At 42.6% G+C, this 21715-nt stretch overlaps 1 protein-coding gene across 1 annotated transcript; it reads left to right on the plus strand.

The window, feature by feature from the left end:
- The first annotated feature begins 6905 nt into the window (after positions 1–6905).
- Positions 6906–19066, plus strand: ZFP3 (ZFP3 zinc finger protein). The gene is made up of 2 exons (XM_063111639.1): positions 6906–7059; positions 17323–19066. The coding sequence occupies exon 2, from the start codon at positions 17331–17333 to the stop codon at positions 18840–18842; it is 1512 nt and encodes a 503-aa protein (XP_062967709.1). The 5' UTR covers positions 6906–7059; positions 17323–17330; the 3' UTR covers positions 18843–19066.
- The last annotated feature ends 2649 nt before the right edge of the window (positions 19067–21715 follow it).

Below are 21715 nucleotides of genomic sequence, written 5' to 3' on the forward strand. Positions count from 1 at the left end.
ATTAAAAAAGGGGCAAAGAAGATATGGAACCAACCTAAATGTCCATCAACAGACAACTACATAAAGAAAATGTGGTATACATACACAATGGAATACTACTCAGCCATAAAAAAGAATGAAATTTTGCCATTTGCAGCAACATGGATGAACTTGGAGAAAAATATGTCAAGTGAAATAAGCCAGGCACAGAAAGAGAAATATTGAACACCCTCATTCATAAGTGGGAGCTAAAAAATAAAGATACAAAGAAGGAAACAATAAACACAATAATATGTTGAACTTTCAGAAGGAGAGAACAGAACTGTGGCTATTAGAGGTGGGAAAGAGAGAGGGGGGTTAGGGAGAAATTGGTTAACGGACACAAGGAATGAAATGTTATGTAATGGTAAATATGCCAACTATCCTGATTTGATCACCACTTATTGTACACAAATACTCCTGGTCAACTCTGTACCTCACAAATATGTATAATCAATTACGTTTCAATAATTTAAAGAAAAGATGTACTGTAAACATTTCACTTGTTTGGACATTTAACTGTTATCCTTAAAAAATTTTTTTTTAGCTATGATAAATATCAAATTGATGAAAAAAAGAAAAAAGAAAGAAAGAAAGAAAAAGGGGCAAAGGACCCGAATAAACATTTCTCAAAATAAGACATAGGAAAGGCCAACAGGTATGTGAAAAAATGTTCATCATTACCAATCATTAGGGAAATGCAAATTAAAACCACAATGAGACATCACCTCACACCTGTTAGAATGGTTATTATCAAAAAGAAAATAAGTGTTAGGGCCAGCCCATGGCTCACTCGGGAGAATGCGGTGCTGATAACACCAGGGCCACGGGTTCGGATCCTATATAGGGATGGCCGGTTCGCTCACTGGCTGAGCGTGGTGCTGACAACACCAAATCAAGAGTTGAGATCCCCTTACCGGTCATCTTTAAAAAAAAAAAAAAGAAAGAAAGAAAATAAGTGTTGAAGAGGTGGGGATGTAGATTAGTACAGCCATTATGGAAACAGTATGGAGATTCCTCAAAAAAAAAAAAAAAAAAGTTGAACTACACTACCATATGATCCAGCAATCCCACTACTGGGTATATATCCAAAGGAAATGAAATCAGTATGTTGAAGATGTTAGGTTCGGGGAGAGGGAGGAAAGGGAAAGAGAGAGACCCAAGCCAGGCACTATTTCAGCCAAAAAGCTTTATTCCACTAACGTGGAGGGGAGACTGAGCCAGATCAGTTCTCCCGCCGAACAAAGGAAAGCAGGGGTTAATAAGCCTTTGACGGTTCTGACAGAGTAATAGGCAATTTTGAAATCAGTGCTATGCAAGGCGACACAGCCCTTGTAGTCTGCTAATACCTGGTCGGTTAGGGCATAGGCTTCTAATTAGTGTCATTACTATATCAGTGCCAAGTGCTCCAGCCTGAAGCCGGCCACAGCAGCCCACAAGACATTCCTTTGATGGTAATGGTCATGTGTACCCCTTCCCAGGAGAGGGATTTCGGGGCTCAGTTCCCAGAACTGAAAAGGGAAAGGGGAGAGGGAGAAGGGAAGAAAGTTGCTTAACCTGGCTGTGCTGATGTTAAGCCAGACATGAGGCCTAGCAGAAGAGATATCTGCACTCCCATATTCGTTGCAGCATTATTTACAGTAGCTAAGATATGGGATACACATAAGCGTCCATCAATGGATGAATGAATAAAGAAAATGTGGTATATAGGAGGGTACTTTAGAAAGTTCATGGAAGGATTCATATTGTCCTTTAATTATATTTTTCCACGAACTTTCTGAAGTACCCTCATATACACAACAGAATACTATCAAGTCTTAAAGAAGAAGAAAATCTGGTCATTTGCGACAACATATGTGAACCTGGAGAACATTATGTTAAGTGAAATAAGCCAGGCAAAGAAAGAAAATACTGGGTGCTTTCTCTCATATGTGGCATCTGAAACAGTCGAATTCATAGAAGCAGAGAGTACAATAGTGGTTACCAGGGGCTGGGGTGATCGGGGGGTTGGAGAGATGTCAAAGGGCACAAAATTTCAGTTAGACAGTAGGAATAAGTTCAAGAGATCTATTATAAAATGAGGTGGCTCAATCGGGAGAGTGCGGTGCTGATAACACCAAGGCCACAGGTTCGGATCCCATATAGGGATGGCCAGTTTGCTCACTGGCTGAGCGTAGTGCTGACAACACCAAGTCAAGGGTTAAGATCCCCTTACCGTCATCTTTAAAAATAAATAAATAAATAAAATGAGGTGATTATAGTAAATAACAGTGTATTGTATACATGACAACCACTGAGCATTGATTTTAAGTGTTCTCACCACAAAAAATAAATATTTGAAGTAGCGCACATGTTAATTAGCTCGCTTTAGCTGTTCCATGATGTATACATACAAGGGTACTTCGAAAAGTTTGTGGGCGGGGGTCGGTCACTTAGCTAGCTCGGTTGGTTAGAGTGTGGTGCTAACATCAAGGTCCAGGGTTCAATATCCCTGTACCAACTAGGTGCCAAAAAAAAAAAAGTTTATGGAAAAACATGATAAAAAAATGCATCTTTCCGTGAACCTTTTGAAGACCCCTCCTATTTCAAACATCATTTTGTACATAATAAATATACACATCTTTTATTTATCACTTTAAAAATAAATAAACTAATTAAAAAATAGAGTTAGGAGTTGTTTTGGCAGCCTTAAGTTTCTGTAGTTACACTGGGAGCTTATATGTCCCTGTGATGTGGGAGACACTGAGACTTGATTTTCCTCTCAAGTTATTTTCTCAAAAAAAAAAAAAAAAAAAGAGCCTCTGCAAAATTCGTGTGGGACTGCCTTGAGCCTGGGGTGGCAAATCATTTCACTCATGTGTGAATTCACACTAATCAGTAACAGTTGCCTGGAGCCTTGTGATGAGTGGGGTTCTAAGGCAGCCTCAGGGATTGGTGGGCAAGAGCATGATTATGCATGGCTCAGTGGTGGCAAGTGTGTTGACTATTTTGCTGACCTTGTGAGGACTCCAGATCCCTGGAGAAGAGCCTCCTATGCTGGGGGACAGCTTTCTTCTGCTTTGTCCTCTGATCACTTGTTCCTTTGTATCCTCTGCTGTTGTCAAGTTCCATCGCAACCTCTCCCACCACTTCCAGCTCACCTTCTTGAAGCCCAGCCCTGATCCCTCTACTAGGGCAGCCTTCTCTTTGTTTCTTCTCTCACAGCACCAAACCATGAAGCGGTTATTGGGAGGCTGAGATTTCAGGACGTCGCTGCATTTTACCCCATGTAAAAGGGGCAGTGGTTTCACCTAAAAGAAATATGGACCTTACAGGACCCCAAGGGCACATTAGAGAACTTGCCCAAGAAGGATCTGCTATCCAAGCACAGTAAAAACATGACCTTGCCAGGTCAGGTTCAGAATTGGTTGCTCTGGTCTCCTTGGTGTAATTGTTAACTCTAGAGTGGGAAGCTGCCCTTTTGCTCTACTTACTCACATCTTCATAGCTGGAGGTGTGAGGGGAAACACTGAGAACTTCATTGAGCCTTGATTCAGCTTTAATCAGTCACTTTAATGTGTAGAGGTGAGATTGGAGTATTTCGGTTCAGCAAGTTTCAATTGAACAGGGCCCAGCACTGCTAGTGCCTCCTGTAGGAAATGTAAGGAAGTCCTGGAAATGGTTGTCACGTAAGGCAAGTGCATTTGTGTCACACTGAGTCTTCGGGTGTATAGGATGTTCTGTGATGCTGGCCTAGTTAAAAGAAGGAAGGCAGGAGCATGGAGGGAGGTGACAATGATAAATAAGAAGTAGATGTGGGGAGCTGGGAAGAAGAGCAGATAACAGGGAGAGAAAGCTTGTTAGATTGTCCACAGGTTATATGCATGTGGGAGAGGGGATTTAAAAAAACATGAAGGTTTACAAGGTGGTACAAATCTTTTGGCCATTTCTTTCAGAATCCTAAGAGTAACTTACACTTACAATGTTATTTAAGTCTGAAAGGACAGTGACTACAGATACTAATAATTTGCTAATACTTGGAATGTGACCCATAGATAACTGAAAATATAATTATGAACAGCACTAGGCCTAAATAAGAGTAGTAAACTAATTTGAGTGATGACGTACTTTTAAAGTATAAGAAAGGAGTGCAGCCAGTCCTTGTAGCCCGCCTTCCCACGTCTTCCACACAAAGCAGAGAAGGGATAAGGGTGAATAAGAGCAATATGTCTTTTATTTTCCATGTGCCTATCCCTGTGTGAATTCAGAAGTGTGGCCAAGGTTGCTACCTACTTTTTTTCTCTCTTCCAAGAAGAACAAAACTCCTTATACTTACCTATAAACTCAATTCTATGGATGTACCATGCTCATTAGTAGACCAAGAAACACCAGTTCCCACCCAGTCATACATATCCTCATGCATGCTGAATATGGGAATAGTTTTTATGGACCATATGCCCTGGTCTCCTTCCCTCAGTGGATTCCCATCGCTCCAGATGGCTCCTAAGTTGGCTAGTGTAATAAAGCAGATGGTGGGCAGGGGAGTAGCCAGGAGACAGCTTATCCTTTTCCTTTCTAACCCACATATGAGGACTGATCAAATGAAGCATCGTTAATGCCTGGGCCGATGATTCCCAAACTTTAATGTGCATCGGAACCCTGAACAGCTTGTTAAAACGCTGATTGCTGAGCTCCAACCACAGAGTTTCTGATTCAGGAGATCTGTGGGTGGGGCCCGAGAATTTTATTTCTAACAAGTTCCCAAGTGATGCTAATGCTGTTGGTTCAGAGACTACACTTTGAGAACCACTGGCCTAAGCTATTGGTTTTCAACCTTGGTTGTATGTTAGAATTACCTGGAAAGTTAAAGACATAACAAAACAAAACACTAACCCATGCCTAGGTCATATCTCAGATCAATTTCAAGAGAACCTATGTGGGTAGCACCAGACATCAGTATTTTAAAAAATTCCCAGGGGCCGGCCTGTGGCTCACTTGGGAGAGTGCGGAGCTGATAATACCAAAGCCACAGGTTCGGATCCCTATATCTTAGCCGGTTAGCTCAGTTGGGAGAGTGTGGTGCTGATAATGCCAAGGCCACAGGTTCGGATCCCTATATCTAGCCGGTTAGCTCACTTGGGAGAGTGTGGTGCTGACAACACCAAGTCAAGGATTAAGATCCCCTTACTGATCATCTTTTAAAAAAATAAAATAAAATAAAAATTCCCAGGTGATTCCAATGTGCAGCCAAGGTTAAGAATCGTGATTTAGGCTCTTGAGGCAGATGTCCATTAATGCAGGTGTACTAGATAAAAGTCAGTAGAACTAAATGCCTTCCACCTTTGTTTCTGAGGCAGGATACTTTGATCATATGGGCACCTTTCCTTTGGATGAATGCGGCTGCAGTGATTATGACGGTAATTGAATCCTCTTGGATTATGGCTTGGAGAAAGGTTGGAGCAAAGTGAAGAAAGTTGAAATGGCAATTATGGAAAATGGTAAACATGCTGACTGGGAAACAGTGGTTTCTGGGCATAAGTCAAATACCTCTGCAAAACGGAGACCATAACATTATCTTGGGGCTCTTCTCCAAAATATGTGATTCTTCCCACTCGTTGTTAGCAGCCTGAGCAAAGAAAATGGACATTTTGACTGAATAGGGTTAACAAACTTCCCAGGCAGTTGCAGATAGTAGGGCAAAGGAGTTCAGAGTACTGGTGTGAGTGGCTAAAGTGATGCACCCTAGCGTCTAGGGCCTAATTCCAACGATAAACTGAAGAGAAAGTTTTCCTTTCTGCTAGGTTGTGTATTGGATACATACACAATATCCCTTTCTCAGGGTAGTCACTCCTTTCCCTATTTCACAGGATTACGGTGATGCAAACACAGAAACCCGCCCTCACCACTGAGGCAGACAGGTGACCCGGGCCTGGCTAATCACACACACTCTCTCTCCCTGATTGGTCCAGGGGTGAGCACCAGACCCAAACAGGGCCAATCACAGTCCTTCCCTGTGATTGATATTTGGGAGGGATGATGTAGTTTGAGGCAACGTTACATATGATGAAATCCTTCTTCGACGTAGTGGTCTTTGAACTGCGACCTGAAAAACAAAAAGCTCGTTGTGCAAAGTTATGGAGGAAGAGCAGAGGATGGAAGAAACACAAAGGTTCTGAGGCCAGAACGGGGCCTCGCTTGTTGAAGGCAGATAAGACCAGTGTAGGGTGCTGTTTCCATGGCCTGAACCGCTGCCCCCCCTTTCTCTCTCTCTTTTGACTGCTGTCGGTTTCGGGATTGCGAACCACTGACCTTGGTGTTATAACACTGCGATCTAACCAACTAAACTAACCAGCCAGCCCTTCCCCTTACTCTTAACCTTGGTCATTCCCGCCCACCCTTCAGATTTCAGCCCAAGCCTCACTCCTTCAAGCCCTCCTTGACCTCAGAGCGGGTATCCCTTTGCCCCCAGCAGACCACTGGCCTGTTCTGAGGATCTGCAGACCTGTGTTTACCAGACTCACAGATCTCGGGAAAGGGAGCGACGGGATAAGAGGGAAGCGGGTCGGGCGGTAAAGGAGGCCTGCGAACCATCCCCGCGGGAAGGTGAAGCGGATTCCCAGTTTCTCCAGCCCAGATCAATGCTTGGGGAGCGGCACCAGCGCGCAGAGCGGCCGGTCACCGGGCGGAAGTGCATCCCTGGAGCCGTTCTAGGAAACCCGGAGGACCCCGCTCGTCAGTGGTACTGGGGCTCAAGTGGGCATCGCCCGGTGCACGGGGCCATTCCAGGGAGCCGACTCGGCAAGCGTCGGCGACATGGGGGATTGGGCTAGGGCGAGAGCCGCAGAAAAGTTGAGGGGCAACGGCGAGGAGGCGACGGCGTGCTGACCACCTGCCCCTCCGGCGGAGTGCAGCGCGCGCTGATTGGATGGAGTGCCGCCGGGGAGCGGAAGTGGCCGGTGCCCGTCGCCCGTGACACCGAGACAACAGCTGCGGGAGCTGTGCGAGCGGCCGAGCGGCGCCGGGAGCCCGAGCCGAGGGAGCGTGGGGCGGTGGCGGCCTGCGGTGAGACCTCGTTCCGTCACGACTTGGGGGAGGAGGGCGCTGGGCTCCCGACTTCCCGGCCCGCGAGCGGAGCGGAAACCCCACGTTTAGGCCCGTTCCTGACACGGGTCTCCTTGTGACCTTGGACTTTATGCCCCCCTCCCCCGGGCTTCCATTTCCCCACCTGCACACACAGAGGGTGGGACTGGACACTGCCGGGGACTGTTCCTGCTCTGGTTCGCTGCCTGTCAGTCGCGGGGGCGGGAGAAGCAGGGACACCTCCTCGGTCCCGACGTGGGGAACGATGGGAGCTGTGGTTTTCTCTGACATTCCACCCCAAGTAAAGCGTTGCGACGAAATGGCGGGCAGGGTCAAAAACTTAAGGCTCCTGGGGCAGACTGTGTGCGCCCTGTGCTGACAGACAGCATATTGGCTTATGAGGATTAGTTATGGAAAGGAGAACAGGTTTGAGCGCAGAGTTGATAGAGCCCTCTTGATTGTGGGTACCAGAGGGAGGACAGAGGAAAGGAGGATAACAGTGCCTTAGACTAAGCACCATCCAGATTGGGAGAAGGAACTTATTTTTACAAATAGTTATTGACACCAGCTACGTGTCAGACACTGTTCTAGGCTCTTTAGATGCAAAGATGAATGAAATATCCAGTCAGCCCTCAAGAGTATGGCAGATTCGTTATGTAGATAAGACATTTACACAAATTCACTTCACAGATATTTACCAGGTATCGGAAATGTGCTGGGCACTGGGAATACAAAGATGAATAGAAGATCATCCTTGCTCATGGTCTAGAGAAGAAAACAGACATGAAAGTAAACTAACAGTACGAGAGTAATTACTACAAAATGAAGGAGTATCTGTCTTATGACCCTGGGGCCAGGGAAGGAAATGGAGAGGACGAGCCATGCTTGAGCTGAGTTTTGGAGATATTTGAGTGTAAAAGGCGGGCAAGAGTATTCCTGGAAGTGGGAATAACTTGTTCTCAAAGGCAAAGAAGCTTTAAAGAATAGGAAGTGTTTGAACTGTAGGACACTGAGCATAACTGCAGCTTTCAGCAGTTATTGGAGAGTGTGGGACAGAAGATGGGGAAAGCAAACAGGCCTCACCATGAGGGCATATGAGCCATGTGAAGAAGTTTTTATTCTGTAGGCCTTGGGGAACAATAAATAGGAAGTGACATGATAATTATAGCACAAAGAAAGAGGTGAGAAAAGGTCTCGTGAAATGCTGGTTCAGAGCACCAAGAGAGAACCTCTTTTCTGCTGATGTTAGTGAAGATTTTGGGGAGGAGATGGTCCTTGTACTAGATATTATTTGGTAGGACCCGGCCTTTCAGAAGTTAGGGGAAAGCATTTGTATCAGTTAAGATGCTTTTGTCTGTGGCTTAAAAATATGCAAGTATATAAGCTCTTATAATTGGAAATCAAGAGGGATAGCAGTTTCAGGAATGACTTAAAGCAGTGGCCCTGGCTCCATTGTCCCTTGATTTTCTTACTCTGCCTGCCTTCATCCACAAGCTGGTAGTGACTTGGCAGTGGCAGGTCCAGGCCACAGTATATGGAAGTCTCTTCCTGTGGTTCTCTCAGGATGGCAGGAAACTATTCCCAGAAGTTCCTGCAAACTTCCTCAAGATATTGACCCAGATGAAGGCATATGTCTTTTCCTGAATGAGGGATCTCTGCATCCCTGCTGTTTCTGAACCAGTCACTTGCAAGGGATATGGTATTTATTTGACTGGGGTAACCCAACTGAGGTGCCCTCCTGGAGCTCTTGGGTGAGGTCAGATCTCCTAAAAAGAGAGCAAGACTACTCTAAATGTTTTTGCTCAAATAACCCATAAAATAATTTTGAAAAGCTTTGTAGCCCCTTACACATTAGTAAGTTGACATCCAAAATGTTTCCATTTCTCATCATACATTTTAATAGTTTTGAAGGATATTATTTTTGATGTATTAAAAATTTTGACATTTCAAAATAAAACCTCATCCCAATTTCCAGAATACCTTCCCTTGGTTCTGTGTACCCACCACATTCTTCATCCCCTCTGTAACCTCCATCTGTTGGCATCCACTCCTCCCCCACCCACCCCCCTTCATTTGCATCCCTGTCCCACTCAGTCATCTCAACTGTGTCCTGGCTAATATTTGAATCCCTCACTTCCTCAGTCTTGCCCACACACATCTCTCTGGATTCCCAGCCTGCTCTGGGGCTGCCAAGAGCATCACTGGAGAAAGTTAGGAGAGCATGCCGATTGGCTCCTCTTCACACTGATGCTCTCCAGCATGCTTGTCTCATAAGGAGCTTGTGAGGGTTAAACAAGATAATAATGTCTGTGAATTGCTTAGCACATAGTAAGTGCTCATCATTATTCTCTATATCAGAATGTCAGTGCATCCTTCCATATCTATCCCAACCTTAGATGTGCTCATTGAAGTCAAAATGTTTTCTCTGTTCTTTTCTTATTCCTCCTGTACTTCCTGGCCTCTGATGCTTTGCTTGCCCATTTTCTGCCCAGAATGCTGTAGTGCGGTAGTTGTCAAAAGGAAGTTTGTGGAGGGGGTACACAAACACTTTCTGCAACATCTGTGGGCACAGATTGTTGAATGGAAATCAGTTTCTAGATCCTTGACTTCAATTTGTATGCTTGCCTGCAATCAATCTGCTTGAGAATGGGCCTGTGGCCAAAGGTTTCTCTTTCTCTCCTCCTTGTTCACAATTGTTCTTTTCCTACTTTAGAAAGAAAGACATACCTTCCATTCATCTCCTCCTTAATTGTACCTATGGTACATCACTCTGGGGTGGAAAAATATCTGGAGTGCCATACAAAGGAACAGTTTGTTGAAGAAGTAAATGATTCTTGGACGCTTTGTCACACAAGTCCCAGTCTTTGCTTTCAACAAAATTTTATTTATTTATTTATTTATATTTTTAAAATGATGACCGGTAAGGGGATCTTAACCCTTGACTTGGTGTTGTCAGCACCATGCTCTCCCAAGTGAGCTAACTGGCCATCCTATATAGGGATCCGAACCCGTGGCCTTGGTGTTATCAGCACCACACTCTCCCAAGTGAGCCATGGGCCGGCCCTCAACAAAATTTTAAAAAGACTTAATCAGGCTGTCACCTAGCTGATAGATTATTTAATAGTCTTAAAAAATTTTTTTTTTTTTTTACTACAAATCACAATGTGATTTTTGGCAGATAAGTTCAAAGAATTAAGTGATATTGCTATCACAAGAGATTGCTGTAAACTCTGATTTAGGTAATTTGGGCAAAATCAGGCCCAGGCATGGTAACTAGAATCAGTCTGATAACCATAACAGAAAGGTGGTTTTTAACTCAGAAAAGCGTATCTAGTCAATTGTAATATACCTGTCCTGTCTGCTCTCTGAGAAGTTGAGGGAAGTGGAGGGATAATCAAGGAAATAAAAAGTCAGAGCAAGAACTGGTGATGTATCTTTAATCTTGCTGCTTGACACACATGTTGATCTGCTTGGTAAGCTGGACCTTTAGACCACTGAGAGTGGGATAACTTCCTTTGTCATTAAGAATTCTTAACAGTGGTTTCCAGGCCTGGCTGGGCATCAGAATCACCTGGGGCACTTGTTAAAAATACATATCCCTTCCCCCTCCACCAGAGATTCTGATTCTGAGAGGTCTGAGGTGGGACCTGAATATTAGTATTTTTAACAAATTTCCCAGTTTATTCTTATGCAGCTAGCCTAGTTCAGGCCAAGAGCCATTATTTAAGAATCATTCATCTAACCAGATCTTCCTGCCATGTTTGCAAGCCTACTAAACAATTTTCAGAGTTTTATGTGGCTTCCTATGTAGATTTCCACCTATGCACTATGGTCCTTTACAAGTTGTCTGATGGTAGACTAAAGGCAAAATGTCTACCAACTGAAAAGGTTTCTTGAGACTGAAAAATGAAATAGGCAATTCCATGTGGTAAAGCAAAGAATTTTATTAGGGTAACTTACATACAGGATGATGGATCAGGTGGGCGATGACCCAGAGGTATATACAAGGTTTCTCCATGCCACCTCCTGATTGAGCCCAAATTTATGTAGGCACTTCACACAAAGTTGGGGAAAAAGCCAAGAAGCAATTGCTAACTAAGAAACAAGCTACCGTCACTAACTCCAAATGTCTTAGGACAATGATTACTATTTTTGGTGGTCTTGTGGTGCAGGTAGCTAGACTGGCTGTTGCCATATCAGTGCTTAATCATTAAATTCCTTCTTTGTAGTCAGCAAGCTGTTTCTACCTGTTGTTGTAACTATCTTACCAGTAGTTACTGTATAACTTTTGTGGGCGGAGTTCACACAAAGGACATAGCAAGTGGAAAAGGCTTCAAGATGAAGTAAGTTATGTTCATAGTCTTACAGTTTTATTTCTCATTGTTACTTTATAGGTGGGTATCTGGTTTATGCATCAGTATTTTGTGTGTGAAGCTTTCTGAGTCTGCTCTCCTAGGGTGCATTGAAAGACAAATCCAGGTCTGCAGAGTTGAGGGCTCTATTCTGAACTATGGAGACCCAGTAGAGGCCTGACTGTTGTCCCCCAAACTGAGGACTAAGAGTGGCCAACCTATACTCCTCAGGTGGCACCTCCATCTTACCTCTCTCCATAAACAGCTAATTTCAGATTTAGAAAAGTGAAGAAGTGAGAGAAAGATAGAAAATTGGGTTTGGGAATTTGAGAAGTGGAGTGTTTCCATATGAGGATGAGGCCTCAATGTGTGGCTGTGCCTCTGGGAAAATCAACCAAATGGAGGTTGACTTTGATTTGTATATGAGAAGGTACCTATAAAACACCATTTAACAAACGACACTGACAGAATGCAGAATAAAAGAATAGTAAGGGGAGTCAAATTTAGTTGGGGAAGACTTTCTTAATTTGAGTTTTGAATCAGGTCTTGAATTTGGGGATAAATACATACCAACTTATATTGTATCTTGCTTTACTAAGAACAAGTAATTTTCCATATGTTGTGGTACAGATGTAGGTTCTACGAATGCTGACTTTGTAAAGAACTAGATGATAGAAAAGAATTATATGGGGCATAAGGATGAAAAGGAAAGGCCAAAGAAGAGGTTGGAAGTAGATGGGGACTGAAATACCAGCTTGTGGACCTTGTTTTTTGGTGGGTATTAGAAAGAAATTTATTTAAGACAGTATTTCCAATCTCAGATGGTACCAGGGATGAAGAAAATAGCTAAATTCTCTATAATGGATCCTCACAATTATATAGACACATATTATGTATAATTTTCAGATTTCAACAAAAAGGAGAAATCCGGCTTTTGAGTGCCCTCCCCTACTCCAGGGAGAATTAGAGAAGATGCCAAGGGGAGGAAAGTTGAAGAAGATTCCAGCTCATTTTGAGGGGTAGCCCAAAGAGCTTCCAAGACTTCCGGATTTCAGTAGGAGATCAGGTTCCTTCCAGGTGTCAGGGGAGGGGGCGTTGCCCGAGCTGTACTGATGAGTGACTAGAGAGGCCCCAGGGTAGGATGGTGGTAGTAACCACCATCCCATGGATGACTGGAGAAAAAGAGCAGTACAAAGGTCACCCAAAAATCACTACTTTCCCCTTTCCTCACCACTTGACATCAGTCTCTCCTGCCACTCAGGGTCTTCATTTCTTCAATACTCTCATCTTTTTTTTTTTTTTTTTTTTTGTCGTTTTTTCGTGACCGGCACTCAGCCAGTGAGTGCACTAGTCAGTCCTATATAGGATCCGAACCCGTGGCGGGAGCGTTGCTGCGCTCCCAGCGCAGCACTCTACCAAGTGCGCCACGGGCTCGGCCCAATACTCTCATCTTTTCTTTCCTCTTAACCCCCGTCTCTCTACTGACACCATCCTTTCTAATATAAACATGTTCAAATCTCTCCCACTAGAGAAAATCCTTGACCTGTGCCACATTCACATTACTGTTTATCTTGGTCTTCTCCTTTTATCCACATTTTTAAAAAAGCAGCAGCAAATTCATTATTCAGTCCACTGTCATTCAGCTTCCTTTTTTTTTTTTTTTTTTTTAAATAATAAGTACATTCTAAGATGTTGTTGGAGTGAGGAAGAAGGAGTGAGGTTGGCCCATGGCTGGCTGGGTAGCTGGCCTGGTTGCCATTGATGGTGCACAGGGCCAAAGCTCACAGCCCAGCAGCCTCAAGACCCCAGGGGGCTTCTGGCTCCAGCTCCAGCCTGGTTGCCCTATTCAGCTTCTGCTTCTACCATTTCACTGAATCTGTTCTCTTGGGTCATCTGTGACCACCATATGTCTCAGTAGACATTTGCCAATTCTTATCCTATTGTGTGTCTCAACTGCATTTGATACTGTTTAATTCCCTCTGCCATTGCCCTGGTGACTTCTGATACTGTATTCTGGTTATTCTGTTTCACTAACCATTCTTTCTCTTCCTCCACCCACTCCTTTATTATTGGAGTCCAAACAGGAAACAGATGGCTCACTCAAATTACGATAATTTGAGGAGGGTTTATTTGCAAAGAAGTTAATTTTAAATGATATAGGTGTGGGCAGGGTATTGAGGAATCTGGGTCTGGCAGCAGTGGAGTGGTCACCAGCCCCGGGCCTGAAGAGACAAGAGGTAGTAGAGGTTACTGGAACCCAGGTGCTGAGACAATTGGGTAGGATAGACTTCTTCAGAGGAGTAATGACTTTCAGTTGAGAGACACCACCAGCCTTGGGTGACCTCATGGGAAGGAACCAGGAAAATAAATACCCTGACTGCCTCCTTCCTACTTTCCGTCTCCTGCTGGGGCTCCCCATTGATGGGCCACAGTTAGAAGCCAGAAGGCCTGTTGATGTGTGTCATACAGCTTAGCCGTCTGGGACAGACAGCAGTGCGGAGAAAGGTGGAAAGAAGATCTAGAGGGAGAAAATGGAAGATAACTGGACTACTCTTGACTGTTAGTTTTGACTCCTAGTTTCTGTCCTCAGTCTCTGACAGTTCTCACACTATACTCATGCTGATTACTCAAGTCAGTATCTTTAGTCCTGACTAAGCTTTAGACCAATATATTTTGACTGATTCCTTGATACCTTTATATGGATATCTTAACTCATCGTGTCCAAAACAAAGCTCATCTGTCGTCTTCCCTCCTGAACTAGCTCTTCCTCCAGTATTCCCAGTCTTGGTGGCACCACCATCCATCTAATTACCATCTGTGAAATTAAGGGGGATCTGGGCACCACCTTTGACTCCTCCCTCTTCCTTACCATCTATATTCAATCACACACCAAACCTTGCAGAATTTGACCTCTTAAATACTTCTCCAGTCTGTCTTCTCTTCATCCCCACGATTACTATTGCCCTAGTTAGATCTTATCACCTTTTGTTTTGATGACTCCATCAGCCTCCTAACTGATCTCCCTATGTCCAGGCCTATGGCCCTCTTGTTCAGCAACTAAATGGCCACGAGTGTACCTCTACCTGAAATGCTAATCTGACCAGGGATCATGTCACTCCTTGGCTTAAAAACCAATCCATAACTCTTATACACTGTTGGTGGGAATGCAAATTAGAACAGCCATTATGGAAAATAATATGGAGGTTCCTCAAAAAACTAAAAATAGAACTACCATACGATCCAGCAATCCCACTACTGGGTATATGTCCGAGGAAGGGAAATCAGAGTATTGGAGAGATAGTTGTACTCCCATGTTTATTGCAGCACTATTCACAATAGCCAAGGTATGGAATCAACCCAAATGTCCATCAACAGATGAATGGATAAAGAGAATGTGTTATATATACACACACAATGGAATACTATTCAGCCGTAAAAAAGAATGAAATCCTGTCATTCATGGCAACATGGATGAGCTTAGAGGATATTATGTTAAGTGAAATAAGCCAGGAACAGAAAGAGAAATATGTGCATGTTCTCACTCATGTGGAAGATAAGAAAGATGATCACATAGAAGTAGAGAGTAGGGCTGAGCCCGTGGCGCACTCGGGAGAGTGCGGCGCTGGGAGCGCAGCGACCCACCGCGGGTTTGGATCCTACATAGGAATGGCCAAGTGCACTCACTGGCTGAGTGCCGGTCACGAAAAAGACAAAAAAAAAAAGAAGTAGAGAGTAGAATAGTGGTTACCAGAAGCTGGGAAGGATATGGGGGAAGGGAGGTAGTGAGAGGTTGGTTTACAGATACAAAATTACAACTAGATAGGAGAGATAAGATCTAATTTCTATAGCACTGAAGGGTAACTATAATTAATAACAATTTATTGTATATTTTCAGTTAGCCAGAAGAGAGGATTTTGAATGTTCCCAACATAAAGAAATGATAAATGTTTTAGGTGATGGATATGTTGATTGACCTGATTTGATCATTACACATTGTATACATGTATCAAAATTTCACACAGTATTTCATAAGTATGTATAATTATTTATGTGTCAATTAAAAATTAATAAAAATAGAAAAAAGAAAAAAAAATTGCGTGACTCTGCATTGTCTAAAGGATGAAGTTTCATACCTGCCCATTGCCCCTTGAGAATCATCTTCCACAGTTAACACTTCTGCTCATGGGAGGATTGTATTCCCCAGACTTGCTGTGGTGCACGAATATGCCACGCTCACAAAGGGCCACTTTAATATAGCTCCAGATTGCTTACCACCCAAACAGAGGTCAGGCTTATTCTAGCGTTTGGACCCCAGTTCTGTGATGGGGACAGCTAAATGCCTAGGGCAACTGTATTAGTTAGGAATAGGTTTGGCTTCATATATATATATATATATATATATATATATATATATATATATATATATATATATATTTAAAGGCTTCATGGAGTCATTAGGGACCAAGTTTCTTCCAGCTCTGATCCCCAGTCCTAGGGTATGCTGATGTAGTCATGGTCCACGATGGCACTCCAACTGTCACATCATTCCCCAGGAACAGGATGGAAGAAGAAAATGAAGAAATGCATCCCCTCGTCCTTTAGGAGAGTTCTCAGTGTCAAATATTCTTTCATTTGCATCTTACTATCATTGGCCAGAATTTGGTCACATGGCCAAACCCAGCTGCAAAGAAAGCTGGGGAATGTATTTCTTTAGCTAGGTTCATTGCCACACTAAGTAAATTTATTATTCTGTTGTGAGGAGATGGAGAAGAATAGATATTGTGGGTTGCAACTAAAAATCTTTGCCACAGCCTTTAAAAGTTTTAAAATGTACACTTTAATATCTATAAAAGTATTTAATAAAACAAAAAGAAAAAGATCTATAAAAGTATTAATAAAATTTTATAAAAGGGCTGATTACAAAATTAATATATAAAAATTAACAGCATTGCTATATATGAAAATAACAAGTAGAAAATGTAAGAAAAACTAAATGAAAAAACATACAGAGATGTGATGGATATAAAAACATCAGGATAAGTTTGGAAATTTTCTAAAATTATACTAAAATTTATTTGGAAAAATATGAAAATAGGAAATATCTGAAAAAGAAGACGGAGAGATAACTTTCTCTAACATATTAAAATTTTTAATAAAGCTCCAGCATGTTGAACAGTTGGTATTTAGAGAAGAAATAGATGACTAGAACTGAATGGAATCCAGAAATTGACCCAGATATATGTGGACATTTAGACCATGGTATAGGTGGCATTTTAATTCAGTAGGGAAAAGAATTATTATGTAAGTGGTATTGACACAATTCACTAGCAATTTAGAACCTTACTACATCCAAATGTAAGGGAGCCACTGGTAGTTACTTTTGTGCTAGTTATAATTAAGTCACATTAACCTTTTGAATGGGTAACCCCTATAGATAGTATCCCCTGCTCTATAGAGCTGGTGGGTACCACAGGACTAGATTAAGAGTAGTTCCTCTTGCTGCTCATTTAGTGGTTATTTCCTCTGTAAACCTGAAACATTTCTAATAACTTGTCATTTTTGTCCCTTTTCCCAGCCTTTTCCTTATACACATCTATTAATATGGCCACCATTTTCCCTAAATGTTTTCTTTACATCAGCATCTTCTTATCATCCATTTCCTATTTCTCTCCTTAAATCTCTGACCATTTTTCTGTGTTCAGTCAGCATCTGCTGTTTAGTATGTCCACCATAATCCCAAATCTCTGTCTTCAGCAGCATCCTGTTATTTCACCAGACACCGGGACTGGTTTTGAGTGCTATCAGAACTGTCTCAGAACTCTGTACTCCTGCAGCATCGGCTTCATCTAAGTATGACATAGTCACTTCACATACTTAACCTCTCTCATTTCAGATTGTAAGATGGGGACTGAGAACAAGGAGCTGATTCCCAAGGAAGAAATTTCTGAAGAATCTGAGCTACATGGGTCAATATTAGAAAAACTTCCAAAAGTGGTTTACCAAGATCACAATGTTAGAGCAGCATGTGAAGAAGACATATTGGAGGGACATTCGAGAGAGTCCACAGAAGATGCTATAGAACAGATATCTCCTCAGGAGAGAGACTTTGCATCAGGGTTGATTATCTTTAAGAAATCACCCTCAAGTGAGGAAGACCAGGAGAATAAAGAGAGAGAGAGAGGCTGTAGCCCCTGCCTAAATCTGATCATACAACAGGGGGGTACCATAGCAGAGGGACTTAGTACATTTGCTACCTCTGGCCAAAACTTCATAGAGAATTTAGAACCTAACAAAACACAGAGAAGTTCTGTGGAAGAAAAGCCTCACATATGTAAAGAATGTGGGAAAGCCTTTAATCAGAACTCACATCTCATCCAGCATATGAGAGTTCACAGTGGAGAAAAACCCTTTGAATGCAAAGAATGTGGAAAGACATTTGGAACTAATTCAAGCCTTCGAAGGCACTTGAGAATCCATGCTGGAGAGAAACCGTTTGCTTGTAGTGAATGTGGAAAGGCCTTTATTCAGAGTTCACATCTTATCCATCATTACAGAATTCATACTGGAGAGAGACCCTATAAGTGTGAAGAATGTGGTAAAGGCTTCAGCCAGAATTCAGCCCTCATTCTACACCAGAGAATCCATACTGGTGAGAAACCTTATGAATGCAACGAATGTGGGAAGACTTTTAGGGTTAGCTCACAGCTTATTCAGCATCAGAGAATTCATACTGAAGAAAGATATCATGAGTGCAGTGAGTGTGGCAAAGCCTTCAAGCACAGCTCAGGCCTTATTAGACACCAGAAAATTCATACTGGAGAAAAACCTTATCTGTGTAATGAATGCGGGAAGGGCTTTGGTCAGAGTTCTGAGCTTATCCGGCATCAAAGAATTCATACAGGGGACAAACCCTATGAATGTAATGAATGTGGGAAAACTTTTGGCCAGAACTCAGAAATTATTAGACATATTAGAATTCATACTGGTGAGAAGCCCTATGTATGTAAGGAATGTGGGAAGGCCTTCAGGGGGAACTCAGAACTTCTTAGACATGAGAGAATTCACACTGGAGAGAAACCCTATGAGTGCTTCGAGTGTGGAAAGGCCTTCAGGCGGACCTCTCATCTTATTGTCCACCAGAGAATTCATACAGGAGAAAAACCCCATCAATGTAATGAGTGTGCAAGAACCTTCTGGGATAACTCTGAGCTGCTTCGCCACCAGAAAATTCATGTTGGAGAGAAACCTTATGAATGTAATGAGTGTGAAAAAACATTCAGCCAGCATTCCCAACTTATCATACATCAGAGAATTCACACTGGAGAGAAGCCTTACGAGTGCCAAGAATGTCAGAAGACCTTTAGTCGGAGCTCTCACCTCCTCCGACATCAAAGTGTTCACTGCATGGAGTGATCTGCAGAATTGGAAGGCTTTTTGTGGAAAGTCTGAAATCAGACTTACTAATTTGTTCATAATCTGTCGCCCGGTTCTTAGATCAAATGAATGGAGAGAATCTCCTCTGTCCTTCTGCTGATTTTTATTTAAACAGTTGGTCAAAAAGGAGGCACTTTAATGAATTATTTGTTGAGAAGTTTCAATTAACTGAGTTAAATTGTGAAAGCTGTTTCAGGCCTTAATTACCATGTCCCTCTTTCCTTCACTTCCTTCTTTCTCCCTCAGTGGATCACATAACATTGGGGGTCAGTATTAGCCATCTAGCCTAAATTGTTAGTCTCTAGGAAAAGTGGGGAACAGCATTCCACCACCTCCTAAGAATGACAAAGTTGACTCATTGAATGTTATCCCCTGAAATGTTAGAAAGTCATGACTTAGAAGACACACCTCATTCTTCTGTCCACCGTTTAGTATTGGAATAATTTAGTAAGCTTTTACTGGCCACAAAATCTTCCAGCCATGCTATCAAGTTCCCTTAGAAGATGGCAGCAGTAGTGAAGAAGTAGGAAGCTTTTGTCATTTTACATCTGCTAGGCTTTCTCATTCATCTGAAGAGGGTGCCATGACTGAGGGAACTGATAGACAATTTATAGGATTGTAAGTGAAGGCCTTAGAACCCAGAGGGGCTGAATAGGCAAGGCCAGGGGATAAACAATTGAGGCCAGACTACTCAGCATGGGTAGAGCAGCTCTTTAGTAGCTATCCTCACTTCAGGGCTGCTCAGACTGACTACTGCTCCTAAGAATTCTGCTGCATTCACTTTGGCCCCAGTTCCTGCCACTGCTGACTGATCCTGTGTCAGGAACTAGCAGAGAGGACTGCAGCTTCACCTCCACTGGGCACCTGGCCACAGTGATGAGCTGGTTCACCTGACTAACCAGAGCCTGTCCTTGCCAAAGTACTTCAGCTCTCATGACCTGGACCCCACTGCTAGCAGCCCTGGCTGATAGGCCAGGATGTGACACCCTCTTCTTGGTTTGCTCCTTGGCCTTGGAATTCTTTCTTCAAGATCTCTACATATGTTTTCTGTGTTCTCCTATATGTTATTTCTTCTTTAAGGAAATGCATCCTCCATTTTCTTGTGTCCATGTTTCTGAGGCAGTGGGTATTAGTGGGAATTGCACTAATAGGGATCCAGCAGGCCTGGGGTCTGGTCTGAGAGCTAGACCTTGCATAAGGCACTTCACCTGCTGGTCTCTGATTTTCTCACCTATAAAATGAGGAGAGTTGAACTAAATGACTTCTGAAGTTTCAAACAGCCCAATAATTCCTTGATTCCTTTTTTAAAATCTAACTTTACGTATCTTCATTGTTTTTTTCTTTAACGTCTTTATTACACTGATACTAATCACTAATATTTATTGAGTGTATACTGTATGCCAGGCACAGTGCCAGACAGTTTACATTTTTATTTTCACAGCATCCCTATGATGTGGTTACTCTTTTTAAAAGAAGCTTTATTGAGGTATACTCTGCATACCATAAAATACACCTGTTTTGAGTGTTCAGTTGGATGATTTTTAATTAATTAACAGGGTTTGCACAACTATCAATGATGTGAGTATTCTTACCCCAATTTAAAAGATGAGGAGGGACATAATGGGGCGTTAAGTAATTTATCCTGATCATACAGCTAGTAAGTGCTAGAGCCAAGACTGTAAGCCTGGTCTATGCTCTTAACCACTGTGCAGATAGGCAGTGTATTAGTCTGTTTCTGTTGCTTATAACAGAATAGCTGGAACTGGGTGATCTGTAAAGAAAAGCAAAATTTATTGCTTACACTTTCTAAGGCTGAGAAGTCTAAAGTCCATTTGGTGGTGGCTACAGTGACCCAGGGTCTCACATTGCAAGATGGTGAAAGGAGAGAGAGCAAGAGAGAAAGAGAAAACAGACTCTCCTCTTTTAAAGCCCTCAGAACCACACCCCTGACCACCACTTTTAATCCATTCACTACTGCACATTCCCACAATCCAATCACCTCTTCAAGGCTCCACCTTTCAATGATGATAATAGGATTTCCCACCTTCACAGGCACAGTGGGGGCTAAATTTCTAATACATAAAACTTGGGGGATATGATTCAAGCTTCAGTGAGTTTTGGGGGACATAATTCAATCTACTACAGGCAGATTCATTACTGCCTTACTTGAAATCCTTTGCATGTTTTTTACTACTAATTACTAAATAGATTTGAATATTATGAATTAAATCATGTCTTTGGAAACATAACTGGTCATGGCTAAAATCCACAACATGGGTTTATTCTGTACCCTCAATATAAGTGTCTCCCCAGGTTTATACTCTTGGCTTGAGAAAAGAGCTGTACAAATAAAGTTGATTGCAGTTTCCACATCCTTCCAGGTACCTCTGACTCTTAACAGTCAAACTCTTAGCAGAAAAAGTTCTTTGACTTCTTCCCTTAGTGTGATTATAAGTGGTGTGTACTCTCTTAATCCCTTTTTTGTTGCTTGAGCTCAAATTGAGTTGTGCCCAGACCATATCTTTCTCATCTGAAACCTGGATCCCTTTAACTTCTGATAACCTGTGCTCACATTTTATTTCCACATTCACCCCTTGCCAGCCCTGATACAGAACTCAGCACCTCTTCAAACTGCCACCAAAGAGTCTACTCACACAAACACAATGAGTAATATGGATTTCACTGAAGAATGGTGTAAGAGGTGGAGAAGGGTTCACATTGTACTTCCTGTTAGACCACCAGTGAAGATTTTTCTTTGTCCTCCCCTCTCAGGGCTCGGCCACATCAGCTCATTTTTTCTTGCCAGATTTCTAGTCCATCTCCTCCCCCCTGCCCCCCCGCCAATTGCCTTC

Source organism: Cynocephalus volans, chromosome 10 (genome assembly GCF_027409185.1).
Source record: "Cynocephalus volans isolate mCynVol1 chromosome 10, mCynVol1.pri, whole genome shotgun sequence".
Taxonomy (NCBI): domain Eukaryota; kingdom Metazoa; phylum Chordata; class Mammalia; order Dermoptera; family Cynocephalidae; genus Cynocephalus; species Cynocephalus volans.